At 32.4% G+C, this 19,288-nt stretch overlaps 13 protein-coding genes and 1 non-coding gene across 14 annotated transcripts in view; 8 read left to right on the top strand and 6 right to left on the bottom strand.

Annotated features, from left to right (window-relative positions):
* Positions 1–86: 86 nt before the first annotated feature.
* Positions 87–669, top strand: NAEGRDRAFT_79054 (uncharacterized protein; the record flags this gene model as incomplete). Its single annotated transcript, XM_002679125.1, has 1 exon — positions 87–669. The coding sequence occupies one exon, from the start codon at positions 87–89 to the stop codon at positions 645–647; it is 561 nt and encodes a 186-aa protein (XP_002679171.1). The 3' UTR covers positions 648–669.
* A 216-nt stretch (positions 670–885) lies between these two features.
* NAEGRDRAFT_65380 (uncharacterized protein) lies at positions 886–2,557 on the top strand (the record flags this gene model as incomplete). Its single annotated transcript, XM_002679126.1, has 4 exons — positions 886–995; positions 1,050–1,051; positions 1,113–1,460; positions 1,497–2,557. The coding sequence occupies 4 exons, from the start codon at positions 886–888 to the stop codon at positions 2,555–2,557; spliced, it is 1,521 nt and encodes a 506-aa protein (XP_002679172.1).
* Positions 2,524–5,352, bottom strand: NAEGRDRAFT_57506 (dicer helicase; the record flags this gene model as incomplete). The annotated part of the gene is made up of 2 exons (XM_002679261.1): positions 2,524–3,930; positions 4,143–5,352. The coding sequence occupies 2 exons, from the start codon at positions 5,350–5,352 to the stop codon at positions 2,567–2,569; spliced, it is 2,574 nt and encodes an 857-aa protein (XP_002679307.1). The 3' UTR covers positions 2,524–2,566.
* Positions 5,353–5,715: 363 nt separating this feature from the next.
* Positions 5,716–6,828, top strand: NAEGRDRAFT_65382 (LRR_RI domain-containing protein; the record flags this gene model as incomplete). The annotated part of the gene is made up of 1 exon (XM_002679127.1): positions 5,716–6,828. One exon carries the CDS (start codon positions 5,716–5,718, stop codon positions 6,826–6,828), a length of 1,113 nt encoding a protein of 370 aa, XP_002679173.1.
* Positions 6,829–6,910: 82 nt separating this feature from the next.
* NAEGRDRAFT_t214 lies at positions 6,911–6,983 on the bottom strand. Its single transcript has one exon. It is a non-coding gene; the product is annotated as a tRNA-Arg (tRNA).
* Positions 6,984–7,683: 700 nt separating this feature from the next.
* On the top strand, positions 7,684–9,598 carry NAEGRDRAFT_65383 (uncharacterized protein; the record flags this gene model as incomplete). The annotated part of the gene is made up of 2 exons (XM_002679128.1): positions 7,684–8,322; positions 8,363–9,598. The coding sequence occupies 2 exons, from the start codon at positions 7,684–7,686 to the stop codon at positions 9,596–9,598; spliced, it is 1,875 nt and encodes a 624-aa protein (XP_002679174.1).
* A 138-nt stretch (positions 9,599–9,736) lies between these two features.
* On the bottom strand, positions 9,737–10,184 carry NAEGRDRAFT_65384 (uncharacterized protein; the record flags this gene model as incomplete). The annotated part of the gene is made up of 3 exons (XM_002679262.1): positions 9,737–9,985; positions 10,040–10,056; positions 10,112–10,184. The coding sequence occupies 3 exons, from the start codon at positions 10,182–10,184 to the stop codon at positions 9,737–9,739; spliced, it is 339 nt and encodes a 112-aa protein (XP_002679308.1).
* A 1,091-nt stretch (positions 10,185–11,275) lies between these two features.
* On the top strand, positions 11,276–13,765 carry NAEGRDRAFT_32253 (uncharacterized protein; the record flags this gene model as incomplete). Its single annotated transcript, XM_002679129.1, has 2 exons — positions 11,276–12,071; positions 13,113–13,765. 2 exons carry the CDS (start codon positions 11,276–11,278, stop codon positions 13,763–13,765), a joined length of 1,449 nt encoding a protein of 482 aa, XP_002679175.1.
* Positions 13,766–13,852: 87 nt separating this feature from the next.
* Positions 13,853–14,416, bottom strand: NAEGRDRAFT_65386 (uncharacterized protein; the record flags this gene model as incomplete). The annotated part of the gene is made up of 1 exon (XM_002679263.1): positions 13,853–14,416. One exon carries the CDS (start codon positions 14,414–14,416, stop codon positions 13,853–13,855), a length of 564 nt encoding a protein of 187 aa, XP_002679309.1.
* Positions 14,417–14,534: 118 nt separating this feature from the next.
* On the bottom strand, positions 14,535–15,232 carry NAEGRDRAFT_79056 (MORN domain-containing protein; the record flags this gene model as incomplete). The annotated part of the gene is made up of 1 exon (XM_002679264.1): positions 14,535–15,232. One exon carries the CDS (start codon positions 15,230–15,232, stop codon positions 14,777–14,779), a length of 456 nt encoding a protein of 151 aa, XP_002679310.1. The 3' UTR covers positions 14,535–14,776.
* Positions 15,233–15,465: 233 nt separating this feature from the next.
* Positions 15,466–16,217, top strand: NAEGRDRAFT_47664 (uncharacterized protein; the record flags this gene model as incomplete). The annotated part of the gene is made up of 2 exons (XM_002679130.1): positions 15,466–15,497; positions 15,590–16,217. The coding sequence occupies 2 exons, from the start codon at positions 15,466–15,468 to the stop codon at positions 16,215–16,217; spliced, it is 660 nt and encodes a 219-aa protein (XP_002679176.1).
* A 218-nt stretch (positions 16,218–16,435) lies between these two features.
* Positions 16,436–17,356, bottom strand: NAEGRDRAFT_65389 (uncharacterized protein; the record flags this gene model as incomplete). The annotated part of the gene is made up of 1 exon (XM_002679265.1): positions 16,436–17,356. One exon carries the CDS (start codon positions 17,354–17,356, stop codon positions 16,436–16,438), a length of 921 nt encoding a protein of 306 aa, XP_002679311.1.
* Positions 17,357–17,622: 266 nt separating this feature from the next.
* NAEGRDRAFT_65390 (uncharacterized protein) lies at positions 17,623–18,072 on the top strand (the record flags this gene model as incomplete). Its single annotated transcript, XM_002679131.1, has 1 exon — positions 17,623–18,072. One exon carries the CDS (start codon positions 17,623–17,625, stop codon positions 18,070–18,072), a length of 450 nt encoding a protein of 149 aa, XP_002679177.1.
* A 464-nt stretch (positions 18,073–18,536) lies between these two features.
* The window catches only part of NAEGRDRAFT_79057 (uncharacterized protein), a gene marked incomplete at its 5' end in the record, with an annotated part of 2,742 nt that continues 1,990 nt past the window's right edge, over positions 18,537–19,288 (top strand). Inside the window, one exon of the mRNA XM_002679132.1 lies at positions 18,537–19,262. Coding sequence (XP_002679178.1) covers positions 18,537–19,262 — 726 coding nt within the window. The remainder of the gene's footprint in view (positions 19,263–19,288) is intronic.

Genomic DNA, 19,288 nt, shown 5'->3' on the forward strand with positions numbered 1-19,288 from the left:
AGGGGAGTATAACTTCAAGGCAACACTCATTTCCATTTATAAAAAATCAACGCTCACAATTATCCATTCAACAAACTTTAAAAAAAATGATCAAACAATCGCTCATTGCTCTTGCTGCTACTATCTTTGCTGTCATCTTGATGATGAATGTTGTCAAGGCTGAACAAATGGCCGCTCAAGAAAGTGCTGCTTCTGCACCAAATTTTGCTGAAATTTGTAGTTTGCCAAATAATAATTGGGCTCCAATAATGGGTGTTCCTTGTAATCCAAATAATTTTACCTTGTTAGTTTCACCAACTACAAGAGTACAAATTACTGGTTCTAATTTCATTGCTAATTGTGGTATTCAATATACTCCTGTTTATACTTTTGATATGAATGCTGGATATGTTGAAACTTCTCAATTGTGTAATATCAAATCTGTTTTCAGAGGAGGTGATAGAGTTTCAGTTTGTAAGACTTCAAATTCTTTGGCCATGTATCCAACTCCAATTCTTTCTGGAAAGGCTTCTTATAATTTTGTTCCAGGTCAATATGGTTTGGTTTTATCTGATCCAGTTTTCACTGGACAACGTATTTATGTTTCAAAGGTTTTAGTTGGATCTGCAATTGGTTGGGTTCAATCTGATTACATTTGTTTGGCTTAATTTTATTTAATATTAAAAATAAATATTATTTACAATTTAATTGGAATTGTCTTTTTAAAGTAATCATTGGAAAAAATTAACAATGTTAAATGGTATTGAACTAATGTGATAAATTTCTTTGAAAATTCCTCAATTTATTCCAAGGCCGAATTTGAGTAATGTAAACTTGATGTTAATTTAAATTCATTGAATTAATGGAATTGTGTTCAAAATTGAAAATATTTTTTATTATAAAAAAATGATGAACCAACAAACAAGTCACCAACATGCAGAAAATGCTTCGGAAGAAATAATTGAATCATTTTCACCCTATTCTTGTGTTTATTGTAGAAAGGCACATCGTAAATGGTTAGTTTCAAAGTTATTAATCATGATTAATTTTATATTTATCTATATTATTAGTGGTAAGTATTCTATTAATATTTAAATTAATATTATTAATATTTAATACATCATTCCATAAAGATAGAAAATTGCCATCATGTTCTAAATGTAAAAGTAGAAATTCGCCATGTGAATATGTTGATTTAAAAAGAAGGAAGAATATTCAAATTGGATCATCATCTGTTCAGGAATGTTTGGATTTACAAAATAATTTAAAACAATTGAATTTAATGGATGGAAATGATTTTGTACAAAATGATTTATTTGCATCTTTGAGAATGAATATAATTGGAGCTTATTTTGAAATAATTTGTTTGGGATGTCCTTTTTTGGAAAAAGAAACACTTGAAAGTTATTTATATTCAAAGGAAATTTTACAATCTAATAGATTAATACTTGCATTGGTATTTTCAATTCAAACTCTTGTTGGTAAGTTAATTTTTTAAATTTACTATAAAAGGAAAGAGCAAAGATTTGGATTTGTAGATTTGGCATTTGAAAGTTATAAGAAAACTCTTTCAATTTTACCAAATGATAAAGCAGATCAATTTTATGCAGCATGTGTTTATGTAAATTTAGGAATTTACTTAATTGGAGAAGGTAAAAAGAAGGAAGCTAATTTTTATGCACATTGCTCTGATTACTATTTTAAACAATTAGATTCTAATTATCAACATAATGAATTTGATAGAAATTTAATTTGGTTTAAAATGACACTGGAATACATGTCTAGTCCATTATATCCATTAATGGCATCTCAAGAATTGATTGATAATTACAAAATTATATTGAAACATAACATGCCAATGGAATGGCAAGAAGTAGTGATGGATTTGAAAAATTCAACAATATCTAATGTTGAAAGCAGAATCAAAGTGTATCAATTAATTGCATTCACTTTACAGGGAGAGAGAAGAGTTGGAGGTTATGGAGTTTCATTATGTGAAATTATTTATTTATCAATGCATTCATGTATTTCAATTTCTTTCTATTCATTGGTAGATCCAATTTATTTTAAAGATCAAATTTATGCTGAAACTGTTAAAGCAGCAGAATTGACAGAATATGAACTATTTTCCTATTCTGCCCCTCAAGTAATTATGAATATTCTAGTTGCTATTAAGGTACATTTAGAAATGCAACAATTAGTGGAGAGTGGACAAATTACAGGAGTCTCCTTACAAGATTATTACAAAATTATTGCAAAGAATTATAGAGCTGTAAATATTTTGAGAAAAAAGTATAGAGTGATAGATGCACAACATTCAGATATTGTTACAAAACTTGAGGAACTAAATAAGGAGGTAGATAAGGAACCTTCGCCTCAGCAATACAATATTGATGATAAGATGAAGAGATTGGAGGATTTTGAAAGTCAACTCAGTTCTGTCATGAAAAAATTTGTTAGTATGCTTCCATTTAAAGAAAAAGAAAACCAGCCACAAATGGAAGAACTCAATGGATTGGAATTCTATACAGACATGTTTTTATTGGATGATACAGATGATTTATTCTTAGAATTTTAATAGGGTAAATTATTTGACCATCTTTTTTGGTGCATCAAAATAACCACATGTTTGAAAGATGGTTTCACACATTTTAACTACTGCCTTCCGTTTTGATTCTTTCTTCCCTTTGTGTGGATCTCCTTGCACAGTACCAATTGGTTCAACAGTGCATGATGTAACATATCCTAACTTTGGTACCACTTGCTCTGAAAAAGTTGGGTGAGTCCTATAATTTATATTACAATGGTGTAATAAGGCGTTCATTATTGCATTATTTGAGATTGTTGACATAAATACATCCTTATCAGTTATTCTTATAGTGCTGCCTTTGTATTTGCTTTGAAGTTCTCTAGTAGTGATATTTGTATTGATCTCTTTTTCAAGAGTTTGATTGATTTTCTCATCCACAATAATTGTATGTTTGTATCGTTCCTTATAAATTTCGGTCCAAGAACTTGTAGGGAAGATTGCTAAATCTCTATCAAGAAATTTCCTCAGCACTTCTAGTGATGCTGCATTCTTGGCATCTTGTTTTGATTTGAACATTGAAGATGAGGTCAAAACAAAGTAACTGGCTGCTTGCAAACCAAATTCTACCATTGAACGATCATAATTGTTCAGTTTGATTAGAATACGAACAAAGAATAGATGTCCAACCTTGACTACCTGAAATATTGGTTTTACACCAAATAATTTTTCACATGTCAACGTTAAGACAGTAGATTGAGTATTAGTGTTTTCTGTAAATTCGAACAGTTTCAATATAGTTTCCTCAACTTTGTAAATTGGTTCGCTATTCCATATGTATTCGAAAATATGACTAATTACCATCTGTTTTAGCCCAATATTTTGTAAATGTAATTTTCTATAATAAACATCAGGATGTATCTTTTCAGATTTGGTAAGAAGTCCAATAGAAATTATCATTTTCTGTTCTTGAGTTTGATATTTTCCATATGAAGAGCTTGCTTCCACAGAATTAGAATGATGAATGCAATAAAATTCGGAATTTGCTGATCTAGCTCTTCCTCTTGATTGAATCATTGTTTTTGTTGTTTCAATTCCATCCAATCTAATAACAAGTGAACAAGCAGGAACATCTAAACCTTCTTCTGCTACACTTGTTGAAATAAGAGTATTTACAATTCCCTGTCTGAAATTATCTAGAATAGTATTTTGTTGATTTGATGTCATTCCACTCTTTCCAAGTAGAATATCAACTTTTAAATAATCTTTTAGGTCTGGTTCTGATTGTAAAAATTCTAAAGTCTCCTTACAACCAATTCTAGTTTTTACAAATATTAAAGCTCGTAATTCTTTTCCAGTTTCTTTGTATTGTTTCAATAACTTAGCCAACGCGAATCTCTTTGCACAATGAATTGGTAGAGAGCCTAAAGATAATTCATGTTCATAGCACATATGTGAAATTCCACAAAATTTTAAAGTTTTTAAAATCTCAATCTCCGTAAATGATTTTAAAAATTTTAACAAGTGATCCCAACTATTTTGTGTTAATTCAATAATTTTAATTCTACATACGCTGCAGTACATGATCTATGGTCATTGATCATTAAAGATTCATTAAGGACTGATAGAGTTTTACATGTTAAAATCAAATTTGAATTCTGCTTGTTAGATTTTGAATATCTAATAAAATCATCCAAATTTCTATTATCATCTTCCTTGTCATAAGTTCCTGTAACGTGATTCATTTTCAAATCAAGCCATTCATCAGCTTCATCTGTTCCAAATTTGGAATCATCCATATCTACATCAGCATCTGATGAAAAATTTTCCAATAATTTAATTTTAACTCCTCTAATAGCATTGAAAATGAAATCTCTCAATCTCAAAGAGAATGGATCCATATCTACTGAAATAGATTTCATTGAAGGTGTGAATACAAATGTACCAAGCTCTTCTTCATTATTCTCAACTTGTCTCACTGTACAATCCAAATCATGTCCCAGTTGGAGTATCTTTAATAATGTCTCTGCAATGGTGTTTTTGGCAGCTGGTGTAGCACTCAAACCAAGTATTCTAGGTATTAATAGACCTGCATGCTTTCTTGGTTTATAATAATCTCTCATTAATACTTTAAATGGATGATTTGAATGAGTATGATGGCATTCATCAAATATTAACAATTGCAAATCATCAAAAATGTCAGAATATTGTAAAACATTCAAAATGATTTGGATTGTACAGACAAGTACAGTAAAATCCTTTGTTTCTAATTTCCAATTCTTGATTGATTTCTTTTCTCCATGAAAAGCTCCAACTTTTTCAATTCCAAACTCTCTCAATGCCCTCGCCTGCTGTTCAACAAGTGAAATTTGATTCACAATAAACAAAACCTTCTTGAATGGATTTAAATTCAACATGTGATGAATTAAAAGTGCAGCAATAAATGTTTTACCAGCACCTGTCGGAGCAACAATGATTGTATTTTCATCTTTACAATGTTCTACCAATTCCTTTTGATATTCTCTTGCATTGGAGAGTAGTGTACTAGTTGCTGTAGAATTAGAAACAACACTTTCCGAACATGATCCTACCAATATATTATCGTTGTATGATGTTGTAGATGATTCATCAAATTGATGTTCGTTATCATCACCATCACCATGATGAATAGTGGAATTAAAATTGGTTGTTGTATTTAGTGTCGGAACATGTAATATTCTTCTTCCCTCATTATCAAACTCTTCTTCGAGTTTTAATTTTTCAAATGTTGTTTCCTCTTCTTGTTTAATTGATGAAGATGATGTAATTGGCCATGCAAATCCTGAGCATTTGATGTTATTGAACATGGTGATGCAAGATTAGTAGTACATTTTTTATTTTTTTTTTAGAAATTTAATTTATTACAATTTAATTGTCAGTCAGACTCGTGATTGAATAAATTGCTGTAGATTGCTATCTACAGAATGCTTACATATTTGTTAAGGTCTTTGCTCCATTCATAGTTTTCGTGAAGCCAGTCGTTCCTTTCTTTCCAGATGCTAGTATTAGCTCTTGTGGTTTCTTTGATTATGATTTTGTGACATTCATTGCCGATGAAGTCTAGTTTTTGTCCAGTGTTGTAGAGTAGAGATTAGTAGTACATTTTTTTAATTTAGTTTTATGAAATGAAGAATATTTCATTTAATTGTAATGAAAACAAGTTTCAAAAAATGTCAATCATGATGCTATCCGATGATTTATGTTATGAAATTGTTGGATATTTAGATTCATGTACAATTTTAAATACTTGTTCTCTGCTTTCCAAACAATGGTTGGAGGTTATTAGAACTAGATCACATATTTCGGTTGAGTTGGATGGAAATATTTGTGATGAGAGAATAACTTCAATGATGAAGAGTCAATTTTTGGATAGTATTCAAAGTGTGAAAGTAAAAAGTGGTAATAATAGTGGGTCAATTGGTTATTTATTGAATTCTCTGTGTTTAATGAGGAATTTACAAGAGTTGTATCTTGTTTCTAAAGAATTGGATTCGAATGATGCACAAGTAATAAGTGAAATGAAGAGTTTGACGAAACTTGATCTGAATGGAAATAGAATTAGTGATGAGGGTGTTGATTTCATAAGTAAAATGAGCGGTTTGACCTATCTTAGGATAGATTCAAATGCTGTTCATGATGAAGGAGCAAAATCAATTCAAGGAATGAAAGGATTAAGAACTTTAAAAGTTTCTAATAATTCTTTTTTTGAAGTTGGATTTGAGGCAATAAGCCAAATGGGAAATTTAACAAAACTTGATATGAGTGAAAACTCATTGGGAATTGAGGGAACTAAATCGATAGGTATAATGAAAAATTTAACATCCCTCAAGATTGACTATAATCATATTGGTTCAGAAGGAGTTAAATATCTCAATGAAATGAAACAATTAACAAAGCTTTCAATTGTGGAAAATCAAATAGATGAAGAAGGAGCCAAGTACATTGGAGAGTTGAAACAATTGACAATACTTGACATTAGTTTCAATTATGTTGGGGAGAAAGGAGCCAAATCAATTAGTACATTGAACAAGCTAACAATGCTTGATATTATTGAAAATAATATTGGTGAAAATGGAGCAATTTCATTAAGTAATCTTAATCAATTAACCAAACTAGATATTAACTCTAATAATATTGGACATTTAGGAGCCAAATCACTTGTGAAATTGAATCAATTGAAAGAACTCAATATCAGCTATAATAATATTAATGACTTAGAAATTAACATAATAAGACAAATGAAAAACTTGAAGAGCTTAACAAATCATTCTCAAAATCGATAGAAGAACGTATTGCATAAGTTTCAACCCAAATAAGAAAATTACAATTAATGATTTACCATCCCACACATAAAAACAAAAAAGTTATACCCTGTGGGACTCGAACCCACAACCCCCGGCTCCGTAGGCCGATGCTCTTCCAATTGAGCCAAGGGTACTTATGTTCGAAGTAATTTGTATATTTCTTGTATATTATTTTTACCCATTTTGTGCGCTCTTGCTGTCCGTTTCTTGAACTATTTCCTATGATTAATTCAACATTAGTTTATAATTCATTAATTGGAGGTGGTCGTCCTTTCCATTTGGATGGTAAGGAAGGAGGGATGACACTTTTTTCTTTTCATTTGTAACAAATAATGGCTCCTCCAATAACATGATAGCATGTTTAGATTTTGTATCATTTAAATGTTGCAAATAATTAGTAGAATTATATCCGAATATTCTTCTGATTTTTCCAATATTCATCACACTCAAAATATCCAACACTAGTTTCCATCTGTTTTTTGAATCCAAATTATTGGCAATCTTTGCTAACAACACCTTGTTTAAAAACAAAGTGCTTGCCAATAAAATCTGATAGAGAATTACGCCAGAAATAATCATTCAATAAAATTCAATCACAGTATGTAATCATTCGAATTAAAAGATTAGAAGCCTCTTCTGCAGCTTGTTGCAAACTTTAAAGTACAAGTGTGGAATATTTTTTAAATTGATTTTGGCGGTTTTTTGTCGTTTTTTAGTCTCTTTAGTTCGTCTCTGCATGTCCTTAATTATTATCTACGGTACGTTAAAACCAACATTTTTTAAAAAAGAAAACGAACAATCATCATCACCCTTTAATTTTCATTCCTTAATTTTATGACCGACGATATGAACCTTTCCTCGGGAGGAACCAACTCTCATTTAGATCATTCTGTAGTAAACGCTATGGATATTTCAAGGAACAGTGAGAGTGAGGGAGAACTTAGTAATGAGAGTGTAGATATGATTATGAATAATGCTACTGGAGACCCAACAATAGATATGTGCGATGAAGGACACAGTGATGATGAGTTTGGAGAACAAGGACAACATTTTGACCAAGCACAATTCGAACGAATGTTGAGCCAAAGACACTATAAGGTTGTTAGAGAACGAGGCGAAGGAACTTTTTCTAAAGTACTTGAAGCAAAAAATCTCAAGACCAATCAGCGAGTGGCTATTAAGTGTATGAAAAGCAAATTTAAGGATAGAGACAGAGTCAATAGGTTAAGGGAAATTCAAGCACTGAAGATTCTATCACCTCACGATAATGTCATTTCTCTATTAGAAGTTGTTTATGATCCAAAGAATGGTAATCTTGCTCTTGTGTTTGAATTGATGGACATGAATATTTATGAACTTATCAAAAGAAGAAAAAAGTACTTTCCAGAACATCAATTGAAATCATATATGTATCAAGTTTTAAAGTCAATTGATCATATGCATAGACATAACATTTTCCATCGAGATGTCAAGGTAAGTTGGATTTGAATTGACTTGTTATTTACATTCTCAGCCTGAGAATATTCTTGTAATGAAAATCACAACACCTCCCTCAATACCAACATCGAGCAGTATGACTCAACCAAACCAAATACTATCAACAAACTTTCTTTACTATTATTATCTCAACGGTACTGCACCAACAAGTGCTTCCCCTTCATCTAGTAGATCTGAAACACCAACAGATTCATTCAGTTATCCGACTCTTAAATTGGCTGACTTTGGAAGTTGTCAAGGAACAAAAGGAAAGAGACCTTATACTGAATACATTTCTACGAGATGGTACAGAGCACCAGAGTGCCTGTTAACAGATGGTTTTTATGATCAAAAAATGGACATGTGGAGTATTGGATGTGTGTTTTATGAGCTAATTACTTTCGAACCATTATTCCCAGGAGAAAACGAATTGGATCAAATCCATCTTATTCACAAAGTTGTTGGAACACCAAGTGAAGACATTTTGAACAAATTCAGAAAACATGCAAGTAGATATTTGAGTAATGGTAAATTCCCAAAGCGAGCAGGAAAGGGTTTAAAAGCCATGATACCTAATGTTTCGAAAGATTGTCTAGATTTATTACAAAAACTTTTAATTTACAACCCTGAAGAAAGAATTACTGCCAGTAAGGCTCTAAGACACCCTTATTTTAAAGAATTGTATGCTCTTGACCAAAGCTTTGGAGGAGGCCAGTCAATACCTAGTCCATCTCCTCTCATGAACAACATTTCAACCAACGCTACTAATAGCCCCTCTAGCACACAAGGCCCAGGGCTCCAACAAGCACCTTTAATTCACCACAATATTCAAAATCAAGCCCAGAATCATAACAATAATTCAAATATGGTTGTTTTACCAACAATATATGGTACCAAGCAAAAACCAACGAATAAGAAACCGGTTCAAAACCAACAAGGAATAACTTCATATGGAAAAAATATGAGCAATAGTAACCTTAATACCTCAAATCAAAGCAATGCAAGCGGTACAGGAGGTTCACTGAATCAATTTTTCTCTTCTATGAAGAGGAATACCAATATGAAAACTGTAAACCTCTCTCCCTACATGAATGATCATCCTCCAGTTTCTAGCTCAATGACCTACCAAACCACAACAACCTACAATAACTTCCAATCAAACAAAGCTCCTCCAATCTTCCAAAACAATGTACATGCGTCTCTTTCCAACTCCAATAAGAATGAACCTATAGAAAAACAGCAGAAAAAGTATTCACTTCATTACATGATATAAAGTTGTAAATTTATATAATCTCACAATATTTAAGCTCCCTAAAATTTGCACAACTAGATCAAAAACTTTGAAAAATTAATTATTAAATAATTTTTTAATTTTAAATTTTAAAATAATTTTTTTACAATAAATTTACAATTATTCCTTCTTTTGTTGATTTTCGAAAAGAATACCAGCTTGATATTTCCTGCCCAATTGATATAAACCAGTACATCCAACGAAGAAGTTGACAGCAAACAAACCCCAGTTCTTTGGAATAATTTGAGTACTATATCTACTCCAAATAAATCCAGTAACAGTAAGAGCTACATTTTGGTTAGTGGAAACCAATTCAGGTGGCTTTGATAAATCGGAAATACCAGCGATCACAAGACCCCACTTGAAAACCTGTTAACAATTAAAATTGAATTAAATTTTTTAAAGAATATTTTCTCAACATACTGGTGCCCAAAAGTGAACTGTAAAATGATTAAATAACAAAGATCACACAATGATGATGTATTAAATATTTACCTGTTCTAATACCAGCTTCTCCGTACCAAAGGTAATGACGGAAGTTGGCAAACTTTTGTCCGAATGAAGCCATTTTTTTATTGTTGATGTATTGATGAGAGGCCGCCTCTATGTAAAATGGCGAATATTGCAGAATGAAAAGCAAGTGACGAGATAAAGCGAAAAATTGATTCTTCTATGTGAACACCTCCATAGAATGGATCAAACATTTGAATTGCAACATTGATTTTGATCCTTGACTTTCTGCTTCAATGGTTTAGTTAAAATTTGAAGGAAACAATGTACTGTTAGTGCTTTTCAAATATAGACTGTTGTTTAAAGTTTGTTTGTTGGCATACAAATTGTCAAGTGATAAAGATTTATGATTTGAAACATCTCAATTATTATATCTATCATTATAAATTCGGTCAAGACACCTCTATCACAAAAGATGACAGAGAAATTGTTTCACGTTTTGGATGTCATTGTATATTTGAAAAGTTCTCTATTCTCTTAGTTTCGACCAAATTGAAGCACTTAGAGATTGCACACAATACCACCAATACACGCATCTCGTTACCACTATTGGAGGATCAACAAAGAGCACGTTGGCCATTTCCCTGACCAGTGTTGCTCTTTGAGTCTGCAAGCTTCTCTTGTTGCTTGTTCAACAAGAAAAATTAAAACACTAACTGTTGTAAAGATATTCAGGCGCCATTTTCGAAAAAAATATTAGAGATCCAATTATTAGAGAGTGAAGTCATCAGCGCGTCGTTAAAATTCCACCACAATTCCCTCTTGCCCTTCACCACCATCCACTTCCTTTATTTCTTTTCGTGAATAACACACTACTTCCTGCCGCGGCTAATTCTTCATCTTATTGCTGCTCATCCTTCCTACCACAACAACAAAAATTAAATTCTTGAAAACTACAACAACTACTGCACCTCCTACAACAACACGATGAACAACATTCCAAACCCTTCTGTTCCACTCTCCAATTCAATCACCCCTAAAACTAACAATGGAACAACATCTTCTAATGTTGAACAAAAGAAGAAGCTTATTAGACACAATAGAACCACTTTAAGAAAGAAACCTTCTTCTTCTACCTCTCCTAATGGTACCAACCACAGCGTATCACCATCCAATGGTGGTAGTAACGCTTCGTCACCACCAAGAAATATGATTACATCTCCTTTAAATTTTGTTGCTATTAATCAAAACCAAGGTACTACACCATCTAAAGTTATCCACTTTAGAAGAATTCCTATCGATACTACCCAAAATGATTTGATGAATATGTGCCAACCTTTTGGTACTGTAACAAACATTTTGCTTTTAAAGAATGGACAAGGATTGGTTCAATTTGCTGAAGTGGATGGAGCAATAAGTTTGATAGAATCTTTCAACAATAATCCTGATTCACCATCATTTGTTATAAGAGATACTAAAGTATACCCAAATTATAGCAGCCACACAGAATTATCAAAAGGATTAATTTCTAAATCTGATAATGGTCTTGCAAATAATGGAAAACAACAAGATCCAAACCACATTCTATTAGTTACTATTAGCAAGTCTAAATCCACTGATGTTAACATTGATTCCCTCCATGAAATCTTCTCACTTAAAGGTTCTTGTTCAATTGAAAAGATTGTAATGTTTAACAAGACAGCAGGTTTGCAAGCTTTAATTCAATACAAGAATGTTAATGATGCGCTAGAAGCAAGAAAAAAGCTTCAAGGAGAGACACCATTCTCAACAAGTGAAAACTTGTTAATCCAATTTTCCAATCTAAAAGATCTTACCGTTCACCAAAACAGTGATAAAGCCAGAGATTACACAAAACCACCACAACAACCCCAATCAAGCGTTTCCTCTCCAACAACTACCAACACTACAAATTCTACTAATACGGTCGCGGTTTCTTCAACCCTACCATCTACAAATAATGCACCAACAACAGTAATGAAGAGAAGTGTAGCTGCTAACGTTCCAACTACAACAATTTCACCACAACAACCTCTTGTACAACAATTACAAGACCAACGTAGCCGCAGTAATTCTACTTCATCTGGAGCATTTGAACATGTTCAACATCAAGTTGTTATGCATCCAACACAACATGTTCCTCCAAACAATACTCCTATTTCCTTTATGAATAACCTTCCAACTTCTGCCATTAACAACTCACCTAATGTTACAAACACAAATAACTCAAATTCTCGTGTTTCAATGACTCATTTACCTGATAATAATGCCAATCTCATGAGTGCTAGCTTCTTTTCATATGCACCTTTTGCTCCTCACAGAGAAACCTTTGGAGCATTCTCTCCTACAATACCATCTGCTCATCATACGGCCCACTCTACAAATCATCAAAGTAATGGAAATCCTCACCATCCACATAATCATCATCATCACCATCATCCAACTAACTCGGTTCAAAATCAATTTTTGAATCATTCTTTCCTATCTCCAACAACACTTAACCAAACATTCAATGATAAAATTGTAATGTCTCCTAATGGTGTTGTAGTTCAAATGCCAGATAAGCTTGTTATGACTAATGTTGTTCAAAACCCAAGTTCCAACCCTAATGGTCAATATCACTTGTTGAATGGTGGATTTACTCATATGCAAAATTCCATCAGAAATGGTACTCCAAACACTGCCCCAAAGAATACTACTAATGGTACCCTTAATGGTATTATTTCTGCTCCATCATCTAGTTTATCAATTTCAAATGAAAATGGTTCCTCTCACCAAATTCGTTTGAATTTGCAACCAAACAACCAACCTCCAACCAACCCTACTAGATCTCAACCTTCTTTGGGAACTATTGGTTCAAGTAGATTGCTTTCAAATCCTCAAACAACCTTACATACTCCAACTGAAGAAACAAATAGTATCGAAGAAGAAATGGCATCTGAAGAAAACATTGATGACCAAGAAGATGAAACTGCTGAAGAAGGTGATGATTCAAGGGATAATGGTGCTAATAATGAAAAATCATCAGTCCTTTTAGTTTCAAACTTTAATGATAAGAAGATGAATTGTGATTTGTTATTCAATCTCTTCTCTTGTTATGGTTACATTCACAGAATCAAGATTTTCAAGACCAAGCCTGATCATGCTTTGGTTCAAATGGCATCACACAAACAAGCACTTAATGCTATTAGCAGTTTGAAGGGTGTCCAAATATTTGGAAAAACATTATCAGTTAACTTTTCCAAGCACACTTTTATTAATACCAATAAGAGTGATAACAATATGAAAGATTTTACAAAGACAAATCTTAATAGATTCCCAAGAGGTGCTTCTACTAGTCAAACCTCTCCTTCCTCCAACAACTCACTCACAAATGGAAAGCAACACAATAAGCTTTATATGTGCCAACCAACTCATACCCTTCATATTTCAAATGTTCCATTTGAGAAAGATGAAAAAGGAAAGGAAATTCTTACAAACATTTTCTCACAATTTGGTGAAATTGAAGGTTTGAGAGTTTTCAGACATAATGACAAACCTATGGCCTTAATCAAATTCAAAACAATCACTTCAGCTGCTGAAGCTCTTGCAACTCTTCATAACGAAACTATTTCTGGCAAACACATGAAGGTTGCCTTCTCCCTCAATTCTGTTATTCCTCAAAATAATAACAAGAAATAATTTTCTTTCACAATTAATCATGACTGAAACATTATGTGGTGGTAATGTTTTCAGTCTTTTCAATAAAAATTTAAAATTTAATTTTTATTAATCAAATGTTATCTTCTTTCTTCCATATCTTGTGTAATGAGAATTAAAAGTTTCCAATGTTTGTCTTGAACCATATTCACCATTTGTTAGTTGATTCAAATCTTCTTTTGCCTTTCCATCTAACTTTCTTGTCATCATTGTATTAAAAGTTGTTTCAAATTGAGCATCATACTCATGTTCATGAGGAGTCGGTTTTGTTTTTGTTGCTTTAAAAGTTTCATCAATTTCCCTCTTTGTTTGAAGTTTCTTGTTATATAGATCCGATGTTTGAGCAGTTGTATAGGGATTAAGGGTATATTTCTTTCTATCTATTTCCTCTAATTGTGATTCATTCTTTTTCTTATCGACATGAAGGGTATTTGGATTAATTTTTTGGGGTGGTAAGGCATGAACATAATAACTTTCTAACTTGGTTTTCTTTTTTGATGGAGATGGCACACGATTAAGAAGATGAGGTGGTTTAGGAAGTAATTCTTCGGAATTTAAAGCTCTCCTAACAGTTGCTGAATTTAAATGATCTCCTGTATAATTTAAATGTTGATGTTGTTTTTCGTGTGTCATTTCTGTTGCTCTATTCTCAAGTCGCTTATGCTCATCATCCACAAGGAAATCAAAATTCTGATTCCAAGCATTTCTACGAGATAATGAGTAAGATCCTACTCATCACAACACTTACCGAATGACTGATTCATTCTTTATTGAATTTCTCCAAATTCTATCATTATTTACAATTAGTGAGGGATCCACATCTTTCCATCTCAAACCAAAGGTTCCATTTTCTTTATCCTTGCTCATCTTTTTTTTTAATTGGTATTAGTGTTAAGCATCATCACTTCATTTTGATGTAACGGTCAGAGATGAAAAATCGCTGTAGATTTGTTTTGGCGGCTAAAATAAGATAACCCTTCTTGATTCGAGATATTAAAGGGCAAGCTCTCTCTCAAGATTTTCCCCTTTTCCATTATAAAAGTATCCCTTCCATACTTTACCATCATCACTTGTAAAACGACCTCTTCCGTGCATCTTATTATTCACCCAAGTTCCTTCATAACGTTGAGTCTTGTTTGGCCATGTATAAATTCCATTACCTTCCATCAATCCCTTTACAAAATCACCTTCATATTGAGATCCGTTTGCCCAAGACATCTTTCCTTTACCATGCATTAAATCATTCTCAAAGTGTCCTTCATAAACATTTGATCCATCTTTATAAATTCCGAATCCATGTTTTTGTTTTTGATTTGTTTCTTCATTAAGCATCCACTCTCCATCATAGATGATATCATCATTGTAGTAAAACAGTGCCTTGCCAGTTTTTTCTTCTTCTGGTACAACGTTCTTACCTGCAACAGGCTTCTTCTTTGGATCTTTGGACATTTTTCTTGGGTTTGTTTTTGGAGGTAAAATGCAAATACAATAATTTTTACATCACTTTCCATCATAACATCCAGGTGCACTGCGTATTCTCTTCATGTATTAACTATTGAAGAATAGTATTAAAGAACATACTTTGGAAAATACTGTTATGATAACCTTCCTGATAAAGACCAACAAAGTAAATATTCTAATTTTTACTCAACTTAAAAAAAATATCAAAATTGTACAACAACATGTCATCATCTGAGGAGGAACCAATGAAAAAGTCCGTCAAGGGTATACTCAAGAAATATAAAGATAATAAGAGGAGGTATGATTAAATAATAATAATATTATTGATGGATTAATATTTTCTAGTCAAATAACATTTCAATTTGATGAACAAAATCTTCAAGAGAATGAACATATCAAGAAATTAATTAAAGAAAATTGTCAAACAATTAATGAAGCAAAAACACCATATAGATATAATTTTGATTCCGATTCGGAAGGAGAAAGTGATCCTAACATTCCTAGGAGAATGACTCCTGTTGAACATATGGATAGAATTAGTAGTGCTTTGGAACGAAAATTAGAAAATCTAAAATGTGGAAGTGATGAAGAAAGTAATGATCATACTATGAATACAACAGATGATCATCATGTAACACCAACAAAATCAATTCCGATCAATAGACAGATTATTGAAGATAACGAATACGGAAGTTATTCACCAAAATTTGGAGAATTAATAATACCTAATGATCTTAATGGACATTCACCAAACAAACATATTGGATTTTCAATGGAAAACCCTTCACCATCATCATCTATGGAAACTAAACCTGAAGGGGATCATGAGCATGAAACCCCTGAATTCAAGCAAAAGAGAAAAGAACATTACAATGAATATTTAGTAATGAAGAGAGCAAGAGAAAGAAATCAACAATTTTTCAAAAATGGTGAAGTAAGCGAGGATGAAAGTGATAGCAGTGATGACGAATAATTTTAGAATGAAGTTTCTAATAGATTCAAGATGTTTTTAATTTCAGATGATTTGATTTCTTTTGATTTTAAGCTGATACATTTAACAAATTCTTTTTGCAACAATTGGAATGGATTATCATTAGCAAATCTATAAATTATCAATCTTAATGCGTTTAGTTTTTCATTTGGTGTTCATTAATATGTAAATCTTAAAATCTTATCTTTTTCATTATTAATTTATATTGCATCGATTTTGATATTTTCAAATAACTCATATCTTGCAATAACATCTTCTCTTTGTAATAATTTTGAAAAAAAGATAAATAATCTCTTAATATTCTCATTAACTTCAAAGCAACACATCTTCAAAAGCTCATCACCTGTGTAGAGAAGGTCAATATGGTAGGGACGAACTATACCTTTATAACTAAGCTGAACAACAGTTCCTCCTTCCACGACTAATTGAGGAGCTTCTTTACCTTCTTTAGTCAACTGGCAGATGGTCCTAGATATACTTAATCTTAAATGAATTTGAGAAGCATTAATGGTGATTAATTTTAACTTTGGAAAAAGTGAAACATCAAATTCTTTAACATTCCAACAACCTTTCAATGAAATTTTCTCTAAATTTGGGTAATTGTAAATTATTTTCATAAATGAATAATCATTCAATTTGTGAAAGCCATCCAAAATCAACACTTTCAAATTTTCAAATCCCTTATGTAAATTCAATGTCATATTGTTACAAATCATATCTTGTCTTTCAAATTCAGCTTGTATTCCAGGATCATTCTCCAAAATCATTCCATCAGTCAACTCAATCCTTTGAAAGTTTGGATACTTTAAAAATGCTCCCTTATTGATTCCTGTATTTATCTTTTGTATCTTTAGAACCAAACTTTCAGAAAATAAACAAGATAAATCCAAGATGGAAACTCCATATTTAATTCCATCATGCAAGAGTCTGTTTTTACATCTTGTTTGTGTCCATTTCTTTCCTATTTCCTTTAACTGTTCTTTAGGATCCGAACTTTTAAAATAATGGATTACAGTTGCTAACCATTTGGATTGATCAATCGAAGATAATTGAAAAGGTTCAAAGAAGGAGAAAATAAGAGCCCACACTTCAGATGGAAGCTGCAAAGCTCTTCTTGGCATTTTTTCAAAGGTTTTCGATCAGATTTAACTTGGATTGACTTTTAAACTCTAAAAGAATGTTGTAAAACTGTAACACATTATTTGTTGTAAAGTGTTTAGCAAGTTAACAGTTCCATAATTTCCTCTATTGATTCTGAAAGTTGAATGAATTCAGGTCCGTAATCTCTAGTTAAATTATCAATCCGCAACCTTACTCCTAATCCATCTAATCCATGAAGGCAACTTGTTGCCAATAATAAAAATTACATAAAGAATTAATTAAAAAAATGATGAAATCAGTACTCAATAAGTTGAAGGGTCCAACTTCCGAGTTGATACACAACAAGACATTTCAAAATTCAAATATTATGATCACAAGAACATTTAAATGTAATTTAATTCAATTAAAAGTGGATAATCAAGGGAAGGAAAATAATTATTTTATTGCTTCAAGCCAACTGCGAATTTATCCCGATAATTTTTCATACCCTCTAGATGATAATGGAAATTATGCAATTTTACAATTTTCCAAAGATTCAGAGAGTGGTGTGTATGAATTTTATCATGTTGAAGTACCAGTAGCTTTCAAAGGAAAGGGAATTGCAATGCCGTTTGCAAAGGCTTGTTTTGATCATGCACTGGAAAATAATTGGAAGGTCAAGGTAACTTGTACCTATTTGAAGTGGAAGTTTTTAGAGAAGTATTATGATACTTACGAGAGAATTCTCGTAGACTAGGTGTTGAGAACTCATTTAACATCCTCTTCAATTACCACTTCGACTGGGCTAGAAAGAGATCAAAACAGTAGAAATTTCAATTCAAGATACAAAAAGAATTGGGCTTGGGAACGATAATTATGAGAGCCGTTTCTATGATGGAAACGATGGAATATACAACACCACAATTTGGATATCCTAACTTTGTTAAATATTATCATTAAATATTGTTGTTACAATACTGTTAAACCAAGGTACCAACCAGCTGTTGTTTTTCCTGTTACGCGAAGAAAAGCGCTAAAAAACGCCGAAAACGTTACAAATTTATTCGACCAATCCAGCTGGGTTGTATTACAAAAAAATATTGTAACTGCCGTGTGCAGCCTATTGCTATCATCATCCTCATCTAGTTACAACTCTTGTAACAAAACAAATAATTCCTGATTCAAAAGTAGTACACACAACATCAAAATAATTTAAACATCATGAGTAGTAGTAAGGATAATTCATTACCTGTTCGGGAGGAAGAAGAAATGATGAACATGGACCACGAAGATGATGATGAAGAAGATGAAGAAGAAGAAATGATGGACCCTAACACTGCAGCCCAACATCACTTGTACCAAATGCAAGCTATGCAACAAGCAGGATATCCAATGCCAACACATGGAGAGATGGACCCTAACACTGCTGCAGCCTATGGTGTACATCCAGGATATTCGGGAATGGATTACTCAGCAGCTGCAGCCTACGGTGTTGATTATCAAATGCAACAATTATATTATCAACAGAGTATGCAACGTTTCCTATCTTCTCTTCCTCCTTCACAACAACAACAATACCTTGCTCAAATGCAACAACAACAGAGAAATCCACAAATGATGAAAGCCTATGCAACTTCGGCCGCTACTCAACAAAAGTATTCCACAGCATCAACACCTTCCGGTTATGTTGCTTCATCAAGTGTTGATCCATCTGTTGCTCCTCCTTCACCTGAAAATTCATCACTCACTCCAGAGGATGGTGGAAAGAAGAAGAGAGGTAGAAAGAATAATGCTGATGGTGAAGGTAAAAAAGGTGAAAAGGCTAGACAACGTGCCGTCAGACATAACTGGACTCAAGCTCAAGATGATGCTCTCAAGAAGGCCATTAATTCACAACAATACAGCGAAAATGGTCAAAAGATTCGATGGACAAAGATTTCACAAGAAGTTTTCGGAAGCAAATTAACACCACA

Source organism: Naegleria gruberi (genome assembly GCF_000004985.1).
Source record: "Naegleria gruberi genomic scaffold NAEGRscaffold_14, whole genome shotgun sequence".
NCBI classification, from domain to species: Eukaryota; Heterolobosea; class Eutetramitea; order Acrasida; family Naegleriidae; genus Naegleria; species Naegleria gruberi.